Below are 20,870 nucleotides of genomic sequence, written 5' to 3' on the forward strand. Positions count from 1 at the left end.
TGAATTTTAAATAGGCTAAAATATGTGGAAGGCTTTTTATTGAAATCCTTATTATATTTTCCGAGTTTTTATTTTATTCTTTTAAGGTTAAATTAAGTATAGCTGGAATTGAAACGCCTCTGTTCATCATTTATTTTAGAGATCCGCCCAAATGAGCCCCATCATTAAAGCAGCATTACTATCAAGCTGTCACCAGTCTATAGCTAAATTAACTTATTTAAATGTTAGCCTGTAGAATCTCTTAAATGTTCAAAGTTAGCTTTTGTAACTTCACTTTGTTCCAGGCCGTGTGTGTGTTTCTCTAAGCAAATGTGCAGGTCGGCCTTTTCATTGGCTGAAAGCACAGTCAGATTCTGCTGCGGAATTATCTGATTGAAAATCAGGGAGGGGAGAAAAAGAAAGAGCAACAAGTGTGATGGTGTTACACTGCTTTGCTTTTCTGACTTTAAAGAAAAGATTTTTTTGAGACAGGCATTTACATCAGTTGAGGTGATTCACACCTCAAAAAAAGAAAAAAAAAAGGCCTTTTGGTTTATTGGAGGAGCTAACTTGAAGTTTCACTTGGACGGGAGGCTGTTCATTTAACGGTGAGTGTGAAAACATGTCAAGAGCTGGAGCAGGCGACAACTTCTTCAAAGTTATATATTTTTTTAAAAAAAGCCTTTAGCCTACAACCATTGAAACGGAACTGTTAAATGGGCTAATTTAGCTAAGAACGAACTAAACAGATCTAAAATAGCCAAATAAAAAAATCCCTAATATTTCACTTCGTCTAACTAAGCGCGTTACAAGTAGGCTGATAATGAAAAATGTAATTAGCCTATAACTAAGTGACCAACTAATTATACAAACTTGTTTTATTTTCAACTTGTGTGATTTTACATGTTATTTATTATTTTCCCATGAATTAACAATAATTAAACTATATTAAATAGACACCTATGCTGCATTCCAAAATGGATTTTATACATATATGCTCAAGGCCTAGGCTATATTTATTTATGATTACAGGATCATCATGCCGCGGTCATTTCTGGTGAAAAACAAGAGGTTGCCTCCTCATAATATTCACCGATCATATGAAGAGACGCAGGCCCCCATCAGTAAACCGACAGGTAAGAAAGAGGAACCAAATTCACATCTCTATCCGAATATGAGAGGGAGACAGCGGAACGAACATTTAAAATAATGTTTTGACTGTTTATGTTGTTTAATTTTTCATTTAAAAAACTATGCTTTGAAAATGTGCTTGACTTTTAATCGAGAAAGATTGCAAAAAAAAGTTGGCATTCATCATGTAGATCAGCCTTTTAAGGTTAAATTCTGGAAAGATGTTTGCTATTCAAACAGAATGTCCTGCACAGCAGGGTTTTGTTTTAACAGTGTCTTTGCTTGTTGTTTAATCACACAGTGCAATGTCCTCTGCTTGAATCAATCACACCTTTATTTGTTGTGGATTTGTAGAAGCTCTACCAGAGGTTCAAAACACAGACTCCTCTGATGAGCATCAGTCGGAAGAGCGGTCTCCCCCTCTGGACCGCCGCTCATTTGAGGAGGAGGATGCAAAACTAGAGCGCCCCTTACCTGCTCACCCAGAGCCAAACAGACCCTCTGTGGCTCTCACGCAGCCGTTCTACATTAATGGTTAGTTGAAACTGAATTAATGTCAAATTGTTATGCATATTAGAGTAAATCAAAGAGGTTTTAACAATCAGTCTGTCTGCACTCTTAGAGCCTCACATTGCAGGATTTCCTCCATACTACAAGCCGACTTACGCCTGGGAATCGGTGCCCTCCTCCTACGAACGCCGTCAGATGAGTTTCAGCCCCACAGTCCTGCAGCACGCAAGCAATCTGTATGGCACCCACCTGAGTCGCAGCCCACCACCTCAGCAGCCTCTGGACTGCAGCACCCACTACTCGCCAACATCTAACACCTACCACTGCATCACCTGTGACAAGGTACACACCATATGTGAGACTCAATCCTGCACAGCCTGTGCAACTGTTAAAGTTTAAGTTCAGTCTGTGTGTTTAAATTGGTATAGTTTCCAAATGAATCAAACCAAGATTTTAAAGTGATTTCAATTGATTTCATTCCATCTATAATTAATGAATAAACTGTGCTTTAGGTGTTCTCAACACCCCACGGACTGGAAGTTCACGTCAGGAGGTCTCACAGTGGAACAAGACCTTTTGGCTGCAACATCTGCAGAAAAACCTTCGGCCACGCTGTCAGTCTGGAGCAACACATGAATGTTCACTCTCAGGTACATCAGGGACTCAAAATAATACACGACAGGACACATTAAAAGCTTCTTTCATGAATGTAGTGGAACACTTTGACAACTTTACATCTCGTGAGTGACCGACAAAAACAAACAGAGCAGCGGAGAGGTGGAGATTTAAAGACGTTTGGTCTGAAACCAGTATGGGTGTATGCGTAGGCAGTAAATTTAGAGAGGACATCATGATGCTTGTTTACAATAACCTTCGTGATATTGAAATCCCTGCGTCACATTCACATCATTTAACAGCCCTGAGCAAACAGCAAAAACAACACGTATAACCACAGATGTGGTAAGTGTTGTTTGGAGTTGGAGTTGCTCTGTAACTTTTAAGGACGGGGAAATAAATTGAGCTAAAATGTACTCTGAATCAAAAAGGGAGTCAGCTAAACAAACAGTCACATACTGTCTCATTAAAAGTGTGATTTGTGAAAACTACCAGGTTGGATGGCTGACCAGTGTGTTAAACCCATAGACTGTAAAAAACACGGACGTAAAATCATCGGCTTCACCCATTGGTTTCTGAAACAGACGTTTGAAGCCTGTGACTGCCAGTCACCACATTCAAAGCTCAAAGTAACTGTCAGTCGACCTGGAAACAGACAAAGATTTGGAGTCTTAAGCTTCCTGACAAACAGCTACTGTGTGTGTGTGTGTGTGTGTGTTTTTTGTAAGTTTTTTTTTTTTTTTTTTTCCGGGCTTTTGCCTTTATTATGGAGAGAGGAAGGTGGATAGGGTCAGAAGGGGGAGAGAGAGAGGAGGGAGAAACATGCGGGAGGGTCTGCTACAGGCCGGACATGAAGTCAGGCGAGGGCTGTGCTTCGGTACATGTGTGTACAACTGTGTGTTTTTTAATCTATGTTGAGCTTCCAACTAAAAAAAATGTTCTGATTAAAATATTCCATGACCTCTGGGCTAACTCTATATGCTGTTATTTGATTGAAAGCCTCTTTTTGACATCAACATCAAGTGTCAAAGCTTAAACTGCACTATGGAGCTCAGCTTTCTGACATCCTGCTCTTCCATGCGATGAATGTGTAACACTTATTCTTTCTTTGTCTTCAGGAAAAAAGCTTTGAGTGCAAGATGTGTGGCAAAACATTCAAGCGCTCCTCAACTCTCTCCACGCATCTGCTCATCCACTCGGACACGAGGCCGTACCCCTGCCAGTACTGCGGCAAGAGGTTCCACCAGAAGTCAGACATGAAGAAACACACGTACATACACACAGGTGCGTCACAGTGTGCAGATTGTTTTACAGCAGGTCAATATAGATTACCGTTAAAGAAATTGAACAAAAGTTCATCTCCCCACTTGCTGCATTCCAAGTGCAGCATGCAGGAATTGTTTCCAGGAGTAATATAACTGCTGATAAATCACAAAGAGAAAATTAAACAAATGTCCTGTGGATTTGCATATCTGGTTTTCCTGCTCCTCGCAGAGCTCTATAAAAGGACATCTATGTCGTCGACATTTGTCACTAATAAATGTTTGACAAATCTGAACAATGGCATGATTCTTCACCCATAGATATCAATGCAAATGATGTTTCAGCGAAAAAAGACTCCATCTGTTGTACGGATGGAAAACCTGATTCCTGATAATCAGTGGCAATGAAACTTCAACAAAAAGGATCTAAGATTTGATATGCTTCTGACTGTTTTGTCTTTCTTTTTCTCTGTTTTGTATTTGTAGGTGAAAAGCCGCACAAATGTCAGGTGTGCGGGAAAGCCTTTAGCCAAAGCTCCAACCTGATCACGCACAGCAGGAAACACACGGGCTTCAAACCGTTCGGATGTGACATTTGTTCCAAAGGCTTCCAGCGAAAAGTGGATCTCCGCAGGCACCACGAGAGCCAGCACGGCATGAAGCCTAAACTCTAGTGTTTTTGGGAGATATGAAAAAAACCTTTTTCTGTTTCAACTATACGCAATTAAAGATGTAGTCCAGATGTCGAGCATGTTGCAGGTGGCCTTTCTGTATCAAATTCAGGAATGAGGAAGCTGTAAAATGGAATTCCTGATTGAAGGCAATCTGATAAAATAACGTTCAACCTGTGCTATGAAGAATTTGAGAAGACATTTCGTGTTTAAATGTATTAGTTAATACATTTTAAGTCATTTCCCCTTAAAGTTCCGTTTGCCTGTCGATGAATGGAAGATGCTCCTGATGTTTTATTAATTTAAAATATGCAAATTGGCTGGTGATGATGAAAAAGCATGCAAGAATGTCATATGCCGTTTTTTGTTTTTTTTGTATAAAATTATTTATTTATAATATGCTTAAGCACTGTTCTTTATATTTGCTGAAGAAGCTAAGGTGTGTGTTCTGTAATTAAAGGTGAAGTAAGAAGGAATATTGTTGGAATAAAGTCATGCAAAGTCACATACAGAATACTGTCCTTCCTACCTGAATTTCAGTACATGCTCACTGTTTGTCTAAGACGAGCACTGTAAACACACTTTTCTCAATGTTTTTGTGTGTTTTTCTGACTCACTTTCCTGTCGGAGCAGGATGTAGAAGGCTGTGACACTGGCCTCAGGTGAAAATCTCTTGCGGGACAAGAGATAATGCTGCTATGCAGTTACAGTATCCTGCATTCAAATAACACTCCTGGAACAGCATGCAAATCCGAGGTCAGAGAGCTAGTCATACCTGAGAGTCGACTAGAAAGCAAAAGGACAGTTAGCTGTGAGATATGTCATTGTGTTTTCATCATCTTTATTACACATAAGGCAAAGCCAGCTCTATAATCGCAGTAAAAAATCTGAAGTGAACACACTATCGGGCTATATCAGAACGCATTTTGGTCCTCCCAGTGTAGCTGAACTGACTTTACAGAGCATGGAGTCGAATGGGATACAGGGATTAATAGGAGGCTGTGGAAATGGATTGATTACTTAGTCAACCGTCACCACTCCCAGCCAGCACGTCGGATTTACTTCCACAAACAAATATCAGCTCTGAAGAAGATTCACCACCTTCCTCAAACACCAAACCTGTTAGGACTTTAAGCTGCCTGAGGCAAATCAGATCATCACCTGAGCCCTCTAAATCTGACTAAAGGAGGTGTCACAATAATTCAACATATTTGACTTTTTTAAAGCTCCTCTGATAAGTTGTAGCTTGAAATTAACATGATGAATCATTATGACCTACATATGCAATCAGATCATCAATTAGTCTTTATTTATAGCGCCAATTCATAACAAGTGTTTTCTCAAGACACTTTACAAAAAGCAAGTAAAAGACTCTTTGCCATGATTATGTCTGTAGAGTTACTCTGTAAACTCTGTTGCAGGGTAGGTGCCCGACAGGAGGCAAACAAACAAACAAACAAAACAGCAAATTCCCATTGAGTTATGCATTTGATTGTTCAAAGTCAACAGATTGAGATTTTTTAAAATCTGCACTCTGCACATGACATGCTAAGCTACCCACACCCCTCATGTTCTGAAAGTTGTTGTTTTTTGCTGGCATGTCGTTGAAGCTTTTTTGAGAAATGTTGGGTTTTATGAAATGTTCTGTTCTGTAGAAAGTCTTCATGTTTCAGATGGTCCTGTCAAAACATTTTGTTTTTTTCATTGTCATGTTTTGTGAAATGTTTCACAGTGACGAATGTTTAGTCATGTTGATTTGTTTTGTGAAAAGATTTGTATTTATTGTGATTTATTTTGCTGATGTTATTTTATTTTTTGGAACGTTGTAATTTTGTAAAAAAAAAATGCCTAAAGGCATTGTTATGTGTTACTGGTTTTTATGTTTTATGAAAGCTGTTGTTTTCGAGAGAAGTCTGTTTTGTTAAATTTTGTGTTCAGCCATCATTCTATCACATGCACTCAGCAGTGTGTAAGAAAAAGGAAAGAAAAGGTGAGAACACCATTTCATCAAAAAGTTCAAATGTTCATTCACCAATTAAAGGGAGTCACTGCAGCAGAAATCACTGTCTGTATATGGGGAAAAAGAAGGGACATGAAGGCTTACTGTCTGGCAAACAAATCTGAGGTCTTTATGCAAAACATGTTGGTATTACCAGGGCAACAGGGTCCGTTGTGATCTCTCTGCTACAGTTAGGAAGCCTGCAGCAGGTGCAACATCCTGGTGCGTATGACACAAATCAAAATCCTGCACAGGTAACCAACATTATCGGAGAGACAGAGCAGATCCTCCTGGGTGGGACTAAACAAACAGGACACAAGTCCTGTAAGGGGAGGGGGAAGGTGAGATCCTACAGGGACAGCCCGGGGACAAACGGGGGAAATGAACAAAGCGTGCAGGTTAGACTACACCTGACACATTTCTTGAGTAGAGGTGTATGAGAGTTAAACATTGAATGTTGTGTAGTCATTTTGATTTTTAAACAACAATGTCAGATACAGTTGCAGATGAGGACTCATTTTGAGTGTGTGTGTTGTTGCTCAATGGTTGCTTATTTGCATGTGTTGCCTGAGGTGTAGTTAATCCTCCTGTACTGTACTTGATTTTCCTCTAACTGTTCTGTTCTAACAGAACTCGACCACATGTGAACAGAGAAATACCTTTTTACAGTTTATCAGATATTATTTACATGACTGAGACACACTGCCTAGACAGCAGAGACCATCAAACAACTGTTGAAAAATCAAGACTCAAACATCTGAGATCCATCTCAAAAACCTAATCTTAATGTTGCACTGTCTGTGTAACACAAACACCCTCACAGACCTGGCAAAGACGAGCGGAGCTGAAATTTGTCTTGCAAATTTTCTCTATGCAAATAAACCCTGGCCAGTACAGGATGTAGAGATGGCTGAACACGCCTGAGGCATCCACAACACATTCACGGAAGACTGAGCAGGAGATACCTAAGGAGGCCACACTTTTCCTGAGAGACTGAGTCATTATTTACTGATGAATTTATCTGTCAAGATCTTTTGTTTAAGATCCCTATCTCAAACTGGCTCTTGTTTTGGATGGAAACATAATCAGAGAAAAATCACTTTTTCATTTGTAGGACACAGATTCATTCCTTGTTTCTTTCTGCAGTTATGTCATTCTAGGTCCGGTATCTCAGCAGTTCGGGATTCACAGTGTTTGTCTTTTATGTCTCTCTGTGTTTAATAAAACAACCGAGACATAAACCAATTCTTTCTTTCGCATGGTTGCATGTGACGGAGCAGTATTGTGATGCTCTTCCATTATGCACCTGAATTTCCCTCGGGATCAATAAAGTATCTATCTATCTATCTATCTATCTATCTATCTATCTATCTATCTATCTATCTATCTATCTATCTATCTATCTATCTATCTATCTATCTATCTATCTATCTATCTATCTATCTATCTATCTATCTATCTATCTATCTATCTATCTATCTATCTATCTATCTATCTATCTATCTATCTATCATTAAATTAAGGAAAACCTGTTTAAATGTAAGACCTGAGAGTGGTGGGACCTTTCAAATGGAAAAGGGTTCAAATGTTAATTCTAGAAACAATGTTAAAGACATTTAAAGAAATATTGTTGACCTTCTAAGACGCTTCAAATTTAAAAGCAATCAGGGTGTGTTAAGCTATTTTTTTTTAAATAAAAAATGATGAACATTTTATCCACCAATTACAAAAGAAACAGAAGAGGACAGAAAAGATATGGGTACAAATCATAGACTGTATAACACAGAGATAATAAAGTCTCCATGACTTCACTTTTTTTTCTACTTCTTTACTTGCCATATTGGAAATGCAACCTCCATTACCTTTCAGTCAACCAAACAACAGCCAAAGAGGTGGAGCTGAGGCGGGCCTTCAGCCTCCTGGCAAGCAGCTCCCACATGTCCCAGCTGTCACTCAAATCAGCGGCACCTCCAGTGATGCATAACTCTTAGCCTATCGTCAAAATGAATGAGAAGTGTAAACCTTTTTATTTGAACATTTTTATTTTTTCTATGTAAATAGGCATTTTAATATGAAGAGTTAATGGCACTTCCAGGCTTTTATAGGCAATCTTTTGAAGTCCAATAAAGAAATTAAATAAACCAAATGTTCTATGAGAGGGACAGACTTACTATTTCTGGAGCCAAATCTGCCTATTTTACTATTTGATTATGTGTTGTGTGTAAGAATATACAATTTACAAGGTAATTGACAAAAAACACAAAAAAAACCATAGAGAGCAGCAAAATTCTGTTTGTAAAGTCATCGTAGTGACGTACAAGAGACCCATCACTTTGTTTTTGAGACAGGCGGAAGAATAAAAGAAATAAACATGAAGTGTCAGCAGGTTTCCGGTGTATGACGGGACACAGGAAGGTGCTGTATGATCACATCCTCAGCTGTCACACGTTGTGGGGATGTGATACTGTTTGATTGCCAGTGACACAGTGTTGTTGTGGTCATACACATCCTGTCCTCCCATAGATAGCTTAAAAAAGACCCCGCCCACAAAGTGTCATACAAAATGGACAAGATAAAGAATAGCTATAGTTCCTGATGTTGCATTTTCTAGGATTTCAAAGCCTACTTCACACTTTAGCAACACTATCTGGTGCATTTAATTTACATGCAGCCTGATTTAAGAAGTGCTCCGATGCAGGAAACATGGAATTGAGCAGTTCCTGGTGCTTAATGATTAATGATAGGCAGAGCATAATCATACTGCTGATCTGTCTAACACTCTGGTCAAGACTAACATTTTCACTATGGATGGATTGTCATGAAACATTGTGCTTAATCATGAGCCACAGAGGGTAAAGTATTCAGTAATGGTGCTTTTAAAATGCACATGAAACTCTGGAACATTTTTGGGATGAGCTACATGTGTGAATGCAAACAGTTCCTGTTACTCCAACTTGGAAATGTTACCTGAGGGGAAGTCAGGTTGACATGATATGAGAACACAGCAGGAAACATTCAGGAAAATTGACTGCGAATGAGGAGGGATTAGTGATTTTAATATCCTGCCACCAGTGCTCAATCATGGACATGAGAGTGGTCCATGGGATCTCCATTTGTGTAATAAATCTGCTTCAGTTTACATATGTCCAACAACAGCATTGACATAGTTGCTTGACAAAGTTTTCCACATTGGTCCTATAGCATGTCTGCCTTTTGTGATCCTTCCTGTCTGAAAGGGATAGCATCCTCTGTGAGGTGCATGTGATTGCAAGCAACTCAGGAAGAGATCAGGGACAACCTGGTGTATATTTTCTAGAATGTTTCCGTCCTGTATGTGTGAAGACTGCTTTACTTAATACTTGTATTGAGTTGGAATTATGGCTTTCTGGGAAATGTTGTGACAGCTATTGAATTGATTTATATTTAGTAAAAAATATCAACAGACGTGATTCTACTAACATTTGTGCAATGAAATTCCCAAAGCCCTAAACTGTTTTTTGTTGTTGTTGTTGTTGTTGTTTTTTTAACATTAAACACAACTCATCATCTGTTGGGGAGGCATTGGATAATTTGCATGGCAAAAACTTGACAAAAAGAATGCATGGTCTTAAAAAAAACAACAAAAAACTGTATACGGGATAAGAGTGGCAGGGTTGTGAACATGGTATCTGCATACAGTAATACCGCCAGAGCCACAACAATAGGCTCTTAGAAGCAGAAGTATAAATTGGGCTCTTAGATGTGTTAACTTAGAATGAGTGAGACAGCATGGGAACCACTGTAGATCCATTTTGATTGTAGCATCAAATCTAAAGTGTAATGCCTGTACAGTCCTGTGACAGAGCTGCACAGCAGCCATGCCTCATACCAAAAACACATGCTGAATAAATTAAAAGACAACAGTCAAAGCAATCACTGATAATCTTTGGTTTTGCCTACAGAAATTGACAAGGCTATAGGTGTGGCTTAATGTCGACATCCCTTGTCCAAATATGAGCATACACACAAAGCTTTTGCATGAGCGGCTACAGGTTCAGATGTATGAGCTGCAGGAGCTGACAGAAGGGCTGATGAGTGAGAGTATATGTGTGTGTGTGTGTGTGTGTGTGTGTGTGTGTGTGTGTGTGTGTGTGTGGGTAGTGTGTGTGTGTGTGTGGGGGGGGGGGGGGGGGGGTGAATCTGCAGGCAGCAGACTCTCTCAGACTACGCTGGGCGGTACAGACTGCCTGATAAGCTTATCATAGCCTCCACACACAGTAACGGCTGCATCAGGCCTGCGTACTGCAGGGAGGAGTGGACAGGCCTTCAGCAAAGATAGCACCAACAGCTGGCCCTTGTATGAGGGTAAAGAAGGAGAAAAAGGAAGAAAGACAGAGAGAGATAGACAAAAATCCGTCACCACAGAAAATAACAGATTGTCAGTCAGAGACTTTCAGTCCCCTCCTCCTTTTTTCTCTTCAACAAAATATGAAACTTCTTAACATTGACATTGGCCAAGTTGAATGTCACAATTGGTTTTAATGAATCAACAAATGAAGTGTTTACAAAATTGCTGCAATTAATGTTTTCCATTGAATAGAATAGAATATTACTGAACCCATGGGAACACATAGTTGACAGAAAAAGTATTCAAGTCACCAAAATTAAATAAAAAGAGAAAGTAAATAAAAGCACAATTTCAAAAATGAAGCAACTGGAATCGTATTAAAAATCTAGAGTTTTAACTGAATCAGTGTTAGTACGTTAACTTAACTTCAGGAAATTTTTCTTTGTGAATGTGTCATTCATAATGCTAAAAAGACAGTGAAGTGTAAAAAAGAGAACTCTGTTGTTGGAAGGGGAAATGTTTTTCTGTTTGTAATCCTTAAACTAAACTTTACAACCTAACATGTCCTCGTGGAGAAGGTGCACATAAGGATGAAATACCACGTGAAAAGCATGTTTTTTAGTTGCTGCTTCTGGGTCACTACTGCTCATCATCCGTCACGCGAGTGATCCAAAAAATAGTTTCATTCACACATTCTCAAGCCAGGGTTAGGGTTAGCTTTTCATCTCATGTTGCAATGTATAGGCTATCATATTTTCAAGACAAAAAAGACAACTAAATTCACATACTTTTACTCATATAATAAGTGCTTCATCCACTTATTATGTGAGTAAAAGTATGTTCCCACATTCTTAAAAAAATACAGTGTTAAGTTTGAACTCCCTTAAGGTGTGAGAGAAGAAGACAAACGAGAATCAAAGTAAACACAGTGTTACATCAGGCCATAATTGCCTTTTACAACAGCATCTTAACTAACTTAGTAAACAGACAGACAGAACTGTTTCTTCAGAGACGTCTTTCTTCTCTGAGGGGATGACAGTGTGTTGACAGTTTTTGGGAGGGACAGCATTTAAATCCTCTTTGCTAAGGTCAACAGAGGATATCTCCTTTTGACAACACATGTACTTTAGTATGAACCTGAGTGGGCTTTAACATATTGATACACAGGTGGACTGAGAGCATTCAAGACGACTCAGCAACTTGAATTGAGAGCGTGTCTGAATTGATTTGAAGTAAATTGGAGCATGACAGCATTCCTATAGTATCAGTAGTTCCTCCACTGACTTCACGTTATTTGATTTACAGCGCCACCACGTGGCCTAATGGGTACATTGACTCCACTCTCACAGTCAAATTAAACATAAATAAAACCCGACAGTTGAAGATATTTGGAATAGACAATCTCTTTATTGTATATATCATTAAACGAATATAATAACTGCATCTTTTTTATTATTATTATTATTAGGCTTTCATAATGACAACCGGCCATTTGTATTAGTTGTTTTAAGTGCAGAGTAAAGATAAACACATTTTTAATTTATGGCTTAATTGTTCGTATTTAGAAAATGTTTAGCTTTAATTCTTTATTTCAATTATTTCCTTTTTTCTTCGGAGTGAAATAGATTGTTGTTCTGATGTAGCTGCGGAAACCGGAACTACAAGGTTGTAGCGTTTCCACACGGAGTTATTTTGCAGATGGTTACAGGCGCTGTGTGTTTACAGAGCCTACAGCGGGTTTGATTCCGTGTAATGTATCGTGCTCACATACATGCTTAAATATCACAATTAAAGAAGGACGATGGCGGAGTCCAGAGACACGAAGGTGGATTTTATTCTGAAAGAACTGAGTCTTTCCTGTCAGTCTGAGGATGAACATGTGCCCGGTAGTTCATCCACGGTGCAGATCACGGACAACAGGCTGGTGTGTGTGGAGTATCCGGGGCTGGTCACCAATGTGGACAAGATGCTGGAGACTCTGGGAGGTGAAAAAACTGTGTCCAAAGTAAGCAAAGCACAACTGACCTATAGTGTGTGTGTGTGTGTGTGTGTGTGTGTGTGTGTGTGTGTGTGTGTGTGTGTGTGTGTGTGTGTGTGTGTGTGTGTGTGTGTGTGTGTGTGTGTGTGTGTGTGTGTGTGTGTGTGTGTGTGTGTGTATTTTCATGTCTTGCCTTTAGATATTTCACAAGAACTCCATGTCATATTTTAAACTGGGATATATGAAAATGCCATTTGTAGGGATGCAACTCACGATACTATTCTCTCTCAAAGTGAGACTGTAGATAAATAATGACTGAAACAGATTCCTTTAGGGGCTGATAACCTGCCTGTCAGTGTGGTTTGTTTTTTTCTCTCAACAAAGGGAGGTGATTGGAGCTTCTCATTAAGTGCTGCATCATGTCGGTTGTGTGATCTGTGTACTTCCCTGTCTTCTTCTTGTGATATTTGAACACAGCTTTTGTCTCGTCTGACATCTTCTCTTTCATTTTCTGTCTTAAGCCAAACTGTTTCCACACCTCTGATCGATTATCCCGATTAACCTTTACATCCCTAGTTACCTGCACTGTTTGGAAACTTGATAATAAATGTCTTGATAGCTAACTTAAATGGTCAAACTCAAGCTTACAGAAACTTTAAGCTATTGGTCGACCTTCGTGTTGACTGTAATATTAAGAAGCCCAGCAACTTCCTCAGAACCCCAGGGTGTCAAAAGACTACTATTAGTTTACATTTTAAATGTCAGTAAGCAGGAATACACCACTATAGGCTATGTTCATGTCTTTTGACCTCACATTGGTTTGAAAAAGTGAGACCTACTGCTTGATTTCCTGAATTTATGACTATTCAGCGATTATTAAACACACACTACAAACTGTGCATGATCTATTCTTTATTTGGAAGACTCAAGGTCCATTTGAGAGACGTGCAGCAACACACAGGTTAAAAAATGGGTATAATACAATTATACCAATGCTTCCTGTTATCTTACAGTACTGAGACGACGATAATGATTTCATTTTTTAGAATCATCCTGGCGGCAGATACATTTGTATTCCAGATTTCTCAACAGAGCTTGGAGCGTGCTGACTCCTACATTACAAAACATTTCACTCGTACTGCCCCATCTTGGTTTCTTAAGCAGTATACGCATATAATCATTGAAGGCAACCTGTAGCTTCAGGACTTCTTAAACTTGACCCACAAGAGGGCAGTATAGAGAGGGGTACAGTCAGCCCTAAAGAGGTTCACTTTAACTGTATCTGAACACCAGGAGAATTTCCTTGCCAGCATGTTAGCTTGTGCATGTAACATACAGCGCTGTCTATGTCAGCATCATCACATAAATGACCTGTGATGACGTTTCACTCTACAAATTAAGTCAGGACTCAGATCAGATTTAACACCGTAATCTGAACATATATTCAGTAGATGTTGGAATTCAGGACTGCTGGGAGAAACAATAACCAAATCGTCTGCATACATGAGATGGTTAACAAGCACTTCCTGTTTTACAACTTCTTAATTGGTCTGATAGGTTATCCATTTAGACGTGAAAAGGCCCCCCATGGCTCCATCCATACCGTGTGCGCAATAATAGTGAGTCAGTGATTTTACTGCACTAATCTGACCCCTGTTTTCTGTCGATCCCATAGACCTTCAATCACGAAAACAGACGTCTCGAGCTGCGCTACAGGCCGAAGGACCCTTTCTGCCACTCTCTGTGTGGAAACCGCTTCCCATCAACCAACCTGCTCCTCAGAGTGCGGCGGCGGGTTCGAAAAAAGGACCCAAAGGATGCCGAGATCCAAATGGATGTTCTTGGAGTTATTGGAACAACATACAAATTCCAAGGTCAAGACCCACAATCCAAATGTTTATATTCCAGTGTGGGTCCAAACTTAATATACATTAGTTTCTGAGATTTATTCTCACAACAAACGGTTAGATATTTTCCTGTACTGTGTAAAATCTTTTTTTTAATTGAATTAAATTTTTTACAAAAAATACAAAATCATTTATTCACTCATTCAGGATCTGTTTTTTTGTGTGTTTTTTGCAGGGATGTCAGACTTTCAGTATCTCGCTGTTCATTCAGAAGGTGGAAAAGAAACGTCTTTGTACGACAAAATCATTCTCCGCAAATCCGAGAATCAAGAGTTCTTTGAGAAGCCGATGCCTTACTTTCTTCCTCCAGCTGCCTTCTCACGCCTCGACAGCCCTGTGGATTATTACTACCGGCCAGACATCTTTCAGAAGTCAGTGTGACGACTGTGGGATTACACAGCTCACTCAGCTTAGGCTTGTTCCCTTTAAAAGCTGGAGTGATTTGTCCTGTGCAAACTTGCTGCTGATTCTGATGTAGCTAAAGAGGAATGCATTTTATAATGTTTCTTTGTCCTTTCTGTCTGTGAACAGTGCATTGCCCTTCAGCAAGTCAAACTTTATTGGTTTGAATCGAAATCGCCGGCCCCACAACGCTATTTTTGTGAGTTTCAATGATCCTGCTGTACCCACGGAGAGCCTCGAGGCTGCCAGGAAGAACTGGGCACGAGTGTGCGTGAAGGAGAATGACAAGCAGGCGGAAGAACAAATAAAAAAGGTAGATATGCTCTCAGGATAAAATGGGGTTCATGACTCAGAGATAAGCCGGACTCTGGATCATGACATTAAAAAAGGCCCATATTGGGGATGCTGGTGGCTCAGTGGTTAATGCGCACGTCCCCTTGTATGGAGGCTATAGTCTTCAACGCGGGCGGTCCGAGTTCACGTCCTGCATGTTAATCTCCTCTCTCTCTCCCGTCTCTTTCCACTGTTCTATCTCTCTAATAAAGGCAGAAAAAGCCCAAAAATAAGGAAGATGAAATGACGCATGAATGACTTCACGCCACCGTTTATCTTATCTTAAACCAAACTTTGTCTGTGTGTAGATGTTTGAGAGCCGGCCCATCTGGTCACGGAACGCAGTCAAGGCCAACATCAACATCCACCCTGAGAAACTGAAACTGCTGCTGCCCATCTGCGCCTACTACATGGTGAGTCGAGAGGACCGAGCGTGTCTGATTACAAGTGTCAGCCTACAGCTCATTTCATGTCATTCATAAATATTTTCTTTTTTTTTTGTTGCGTTTGTTTGTTTGTTTTTTATTTCATGCTCTGGGGAAATTGACAAATACAGGTAGCACAGTATCTGGCCAGTTACAAAAAAAAGAGAGAGAGAAAGGAAAAGAAGGTGGTGAAGGATGTCACAGTTGGTCACAATTATTCCTCTTCTGGGACAAAAGAAGCTGATGTAGAGTCAAGCATGAGCAGATACCCACATTCATGTATTCATTCATACACAGCACACATACATTAAACCCTCTCAGTCAAAGACGAATGTTCTCTGCCTTATGTTTCCTGTCACTAAAGAGGAAAGTTTGTATCTGCTTCAAAAAATATTGAATTCCAGAGGAAGTTTAAAAAGAAATGCATGCACCTCTAGTCTGCATGCGCCCAATGTGCAGAGGCTAAAGTCCTCCAAGCAGCGGCCCGGGTTCGAATCTGATGTGTGGCTTCTTTTCCTGCAGGTCATTCTCTGCTCTCTCTCTCTCTTTCCCCTATTTCAGATTCTAACCTCCATCCGATCTAAATAAAGGCATAAAAAGCCCCAAAAATTAGCTTTAAAAAAAGAAATGTAGTCCAACGAATTTGAAGAATGAATCATTATTTCTGCACAAATGTGAGTTCAACGTCAGATTTTCCCTGGTAGGTGACAGGACCGTGGAGAAGTCTGTGGGTGAGGCTCGGCTATGACCCCAGAAAGTGTAAGGAGGCGAAGATCTACCAGCTACTGGACTTCAGGATCCGATGTAGCACCAAGCACGGTAAGAATCTGTGGCAAAGCGGGACAGGTTTCCTGAGGAGATTCTTTATGGAGCTACTAATTCTGACATCAGAGATGAAATAAAGTGTGCCGATATTATGAGAGCAGAATGCACAAAGTGAAAGTGGAGACGAGTAATACAGAGGTTAAATATTTAATGTTTTTTTCGTCAAAACAAGCCATTAATACTAATTCAGTGTTGTCTCACACCTGTCTGACCAAACTCTGACTGCCGACTGCTCTTTTCCCTGCTCTTAGGGTATTCACTGTCTGACATGCCAGTAAAAGCCAAGAGGAGTGCTCTAGACTACAGTCTGCCTATCACATTCAACAAAGCAGGTAAGCCTGGGAATGTCTTTACAGATTTGACATGTCAGGTGCAGGAGAAGCTGCGACTTAAGATGCATGAACCAGTTTCTGCAGAACTCCCGCTGGGATCAGACTCAGGATCTCAGTCTCAGCTCGATGGAACAACATGTTACAGTCAGCTGGTGTAGAAGTCACAGATCATCTATTCTCTATCAGCCTCTTCTTCTCTTTTACCAAAGACCTGTCAGCCCATCCCTACCATCATAGATTCAGTGTGTTTGTTCTCTGTTAAACAGTAAACACACTGTTTGATTTTTCTTCAGGTCCCCAGGTAGCTAGTGTGATGGAACTTTCAGCCCAGGAGGGTCCAGGAAGCAGCCGAGATCAGACGCCACTCTCACACCAGCTGAAGGTCTGTGAAGGTCCAGCATGGTGCTCTGATAAAATGTTAACACATTGTTCTTTAAGAATTGATGTACTTTTTAGACGTGTTCGATTCTAATTGTATACCTTTAAATCTTCTTCTACTCCCCTGTTGACGTGGCTGTTTCTTCTGTGTCTCCCCCCATCAGGAGTCCTCCTACATCTTCAGAGAGGGCATGCTGCCTCCACACAGACAGATGTTTTACCAGCTCTGTGACCTGGATGAGAAAAGGTACATAAGAGGTCTTTGAATTATTGGACTGTGAGACCACATATTGTTTCAAATGTTGTTGTTTTTTGTACTGACTGTGAGAAATGTAGAGTTTTACTTTACCACACATCATTAATGTGTTTCCTGAATCATGATAAAGCACTTGATTAGTTTCCTCTGTTTATAGAAGAACATATGAAAGTTCTCCTTATTCTACCTCCAGCTCTCATAAAGCCTTCTTTGTAGATGCTGCTAACAAAGTGAAATAAAAGGGCTGACATTTTCTTTAGCTTTACCATCGTGGTAGTAAACATTTGAATAATTCAAAGTGACTATTGTAATGAAAAGGCTTCTTCTTATAGTGTTTTTATTCAAACACAGAACTCCTGAAAATGTCCTGAAATGTTAAATGAAGCTGAGTTTTTGACCTCCAGCCTCCTGGTATCCATCCACATGATGGAAGATTTTAGGGGATGTGTGCCTTAACTTTAATTTCCAGAAATGTTTAGTGGACGTGAAGACGGCTTTACTCTGATCTTTTTTTTCTAATTTAAATGCGCAATGAAAAATGTAAGAGACTGTTTAATGCTTAAAGTGTGACAACATCGATTAAAGTGAAGAAGTCTATACTCAGAATAATACTATTATAATAAATGGCAGATTCATTTATGAAAGGCTAGCTTATTCTTTATATATACTACAGGATCTAAAATAACGGAGTGCAAAGATGAATTAAATAAGAAGATTGGTATCAGTAAAGTTTTGTAAATGGTGTTGTGAAGTAAATGTAGTGGTGAATACATTCAGTCTTAGCCTCTGAAAAGTAGCAGAGGATCAGAAAACACCTGTGTAAAGTTTTCAGGTACATTGTCCTTATTAGTTCAGTAGTTGGACTGATTCGCTGTTTGTGTGTAATTCAGCTGTTTTTATGCCTCCAGTCTCAAACAGGTGATTGATCAGAAGAGTAAAGAGGAGGTGTGTGACGAGCGGGACGGCTGGTGTCTTCTCGGCACCACCGACAAGCTGAGAGACCTGATCTCAGGCATGATCAAGAAGATCATCAGAGCCCAGAAACCACGTGAGGACACATGTTACAGAAAGTTCTGCTGTTTCTCACCTCATCTGTGTAATGACACATAACCTACCTCGAGACAATTACTTATACCATTGATGCACCATGGTCAAAAGTGTAAGCGCTGGTATCCCTGCATGGTTAGCTTGTGTTCTGTTGACTGTCTTTGCTCCATGAAAACTCTGATACAGGGTTTCTTTTATTTATCCCAGGGGCTCCCTGCCTCGTAGTCTTATGGCCCCTTAAGATCTCAACCCAAGAGGGATGTAAAAAAAAAAAGACATAAAAGTAGAGGATGAAGCAACACAGTCTGCTATACATTGCTATAATTAGAATGTTTACCATTATATCAATTCTATGTGTGGTTCAGCAGAATAATAATGTCAACAACAGAACAGAGAACAGCATACTGACAGACAGAAAACATTATGCAGCCGTGTAACTACATGCTCGGAGACTGTAGCGGCGGCATGCATTCACTCGATGCACTGACACTGGCAGTAAAAACGTCACTCTCCCTTCCCTTTGGCTAGGGCTCATTTTTCTGCAGAATATCCTGCAGTGTTCTCACATCAGCTCACTAGGACTTGCTGTGGAAAAAATACTAAGCGTCTGTCAGGAGAAACCCTGAGTGTAGTTAGAGAGAAACATTTGGCTGTTTGCGTTCACACAGGAAGACGAGCGGACACACTGACATCAGTGTGCACTTATTGCACGTGGGAGCTGTTTGGAAAATGTCTGTTAATAATCTGCAGTGTAGACCCTACTATTCTGTGCTAAACTGATTTACATTGGAAATGATGTTTGAAGTTTCTGTTTCACGTCTCTCCACCTCTGTGCGTAATGGCACAATCACATTTATCTGTCAACTAAAATGCCAAAATCTAGGATAACATGTAGCTGCTGCTTTATCTTGACAGGGTGATAAAATGTCTTGATTCTTTGATTATGTTGAGGACTTCTCTGTGGCACTTCAACATGTACGTGAAGCTCTAACCAGCTGGGAGTTGTAGGTTTATCACTCCGCAGAAACTATGAGTGAGAACGTGAAACATTTTTAATAACCTGATGGTTTCAAATGTGCCTGATTTGGGGGGGTGCTGCCTACTTCCAGTGTCCCTGCACAAACAGCAAGAATTTCATCATCACACTCGCCACTCTTACAAACAATTATTAACAGACACAGCAGCACAGCAGAGAATAACATTAAAAGCCGGTTTCTACATGTTTATTGAGACAAAATAACCATTGATCCTTAGACATTGGCACAATCGCTGAGCGCTCATTCACAAAACTTCCGCTTCATGTGGCCCTATGTGACCTGACAGCAATCTGACCTCGTGCTCTGTCCCTCTTTTCTTTTTTTTTTTATAGATGTAAAATTTCACACACGCAGATAAACAACAGATTCTCAGTTCTTTAATATCAGAACAGATATTATATTGCGCCAAATGTAATGACAGATTTGGAGAGTGACAAAGTGATATTTTCTGGACGTGGTAATGTTTAAATCTTTCACGCATGTGCACTGAGGGGAAAACCCACTGATGTCATCTCAGGTGAGTTGGCTCGTAGCTCTGCTTCAACTGTGCCATCCCCTCACGAGGGGCGACCAAAACAGGTTGGATTTTGCTGCGACCTGCCGATTGCCGGTCGGGAGCTGGTCCGGAGGGGTTTATTGTTGCCCCCTGTACACTACACGACTCACCATTAAGCTGAAATTCGGCGCAACTGCAAAAATCAGCCCAAAACAGGGAAAAAAATCGCAGTGTGTCACCGCCTTCATCAGTTTTGATCCTGTATTAAGTAAACTATGCTGAAACGTGTGTGGACCACGATGCCTGACATTATTTCTTCCCATCAGCATCGCCAGAATACCCCAAGAAACACAGACGAGCACGCCAAAGAAAGAAAAAAATCCCTGATTCGGATGCAGAGGATGAGGTGCAGGATGACAAGAACAAGGACGATGACTACGATGAAGATGATGATGATGAGTTTCAGCCGTCCGAAGGGAGTGAAAATGAGATGGAGACGGAAATGCTAGATTACATCTAACAAAAGACATTAATGATGACTGTTTCCATTTGGAATTATTCATTTCTACATAAGATTATATTGATCTTTTTTTTCCGGTGACATTTAAATAAAAAATCTCTGACTCTGCTTTGATCGGCTTTATGCGTCCGTGTATGAATGAATGAATGAAGCCTTTATTGCCCCTGGGGGAACTTGTCTTGCACCGAGAGCATCAAACACTTTACAAACAAACATTTAGAAGGCAGCACAAAAGAATTAAAGCACAAAAAAACAGGCTAAAACATGATTAAAGAGGAGTAATGATACGTGGTAGTGAGTGAGAACAGACAGGATGCCTCCCTGCTATAGTTTGTAACTTGAGCGGCGCACATTCAGGTGCACAGTGTAAGTGGCTTGATTATTCATAGTGTGTTTTGGTGAATTATTCTCACAACCTCAGAAACGATCGAACAGACACA

At 40.1% G+C, this 20,870-nt stretch overlaps 2 protein-coding genes across 2 annotated transcripts; both read left to right on the forward strand.

The window, feature by feature from the left end:
- Positions 1 to 419: 419 nt before the first annotated feature.
- On the forward strand, positions 420 to 4,664 carry gfi1b (growth factor independent 1B transcription repressor). The gene is made up of 7 exons (XM_079364984.1): positions 420 to 587; positions 1,012 to 1,115; positions 1,465 to 1,644; positions 1,733 to 1,962; positions 2,133 to 2,270; positions 3,354 to 3,519; positions 3,984 to 4,664. Exons 2-7 carry the CDS (start codon positions 1,019 to 1,021, stop codon positions 4,169 to 4,171), a joined length of 999 nt encoding a protein of 332 aa, XP_079221110.1. The 5' UTR covers positions 420 to 587; positions 1,012 to 1,018; the 3' UTR covers positions 4,172 to 4,664.
- A 7,485-nt stretch (positions 4,665 to 12,149) lies between these two features.
- On the forward strand, positions 12,150 to 20,521 carry gtf3c5 (general transcription factor IIIC, polypeptide 5). Its single transcript, XM_079364379.1, has 11 exons — positions 12,150 to 12,499; positions 14,148 to 14,346; positions 14,555 to 14,750; positions 14,911 to 15,094; positions 15,423 to 15,527; positions 16,244 to 16,358; positions 16,616 to 16,696; positions 16,990 to 17,078; positions 17,239 to 17,321; positions 18,239 to 18,378; positions 20,237 to 20,521. The coding sequence occupies exons 1-11, from the start codon at positions 12,296 to 12,298 to the stop codon at positions 20,428 to 20,430; spliced, it is 1,590 nt and encodes a 529-aa protein (XP_079220505.1). The 5' UTR covers positions 12,150 to 12,295; the 3' UTR covers positions 20,431 to 20,521.
- The last annotated feature ends 349 nt before the right edge of the window (positions 20,522 to 20,870 follow it).

Source organism: Symphodus melops (genome assembly GCF_947650265.1).
Source record: "Symphodus melops genome assembly, chromosome: 16".
Taxonomy (NCBI): Eukaryota; Metazoa; Chordata; class Actinopteri; order Labriformes; family Labridae; genus Symphodus; species Symphodus melops.

Bases quoted from the DNA above. Each gene is read 5' to 3' on its own strand.
- gfi1b (XM_079364984.1), top strand. From the start codon at position 1,019: ATGCCGCGGTCATTTCTGGTGAAAAACAAGAGGTTGCCTCCTCATAAT. The intron at 1,116-1,464 runs GTAAGAAAGAGG...GTGGATTTGTAG, and splicing joins CCCCATCAGTAAACCGACAG to AAGCTCTACCAGAGGTTCAA. The intron at 3,520-3,983 runs GTGCGTCACAGT...TTGTATTTGTAG, and splicing joins ACACACGTACATACACACAG to GTGAAAAGCCGCACAAATGT.
- gtf3c5 (XM_079364379.1), top strand. From the start codon at position 12,296: ATGGCGGAGTCCAGAGACACGAAGGTGGATTTTATTCTGAAAGAACTG. The intron at 17,079-17,238 runs GTCTGTGAAGGT...TCCCCCCATCAG, and splicing joins CACTCTCACACCAGCTGAAG to GAGTCCTCCTACATCTTCAG. The intron at 17,322-18,238 runs GTACATAAGAGG...TTATGCCTCCAG, and splicing joins TGTGACCTGGATGAGAAAAG to TCTCAAACAGGTGATTGATC.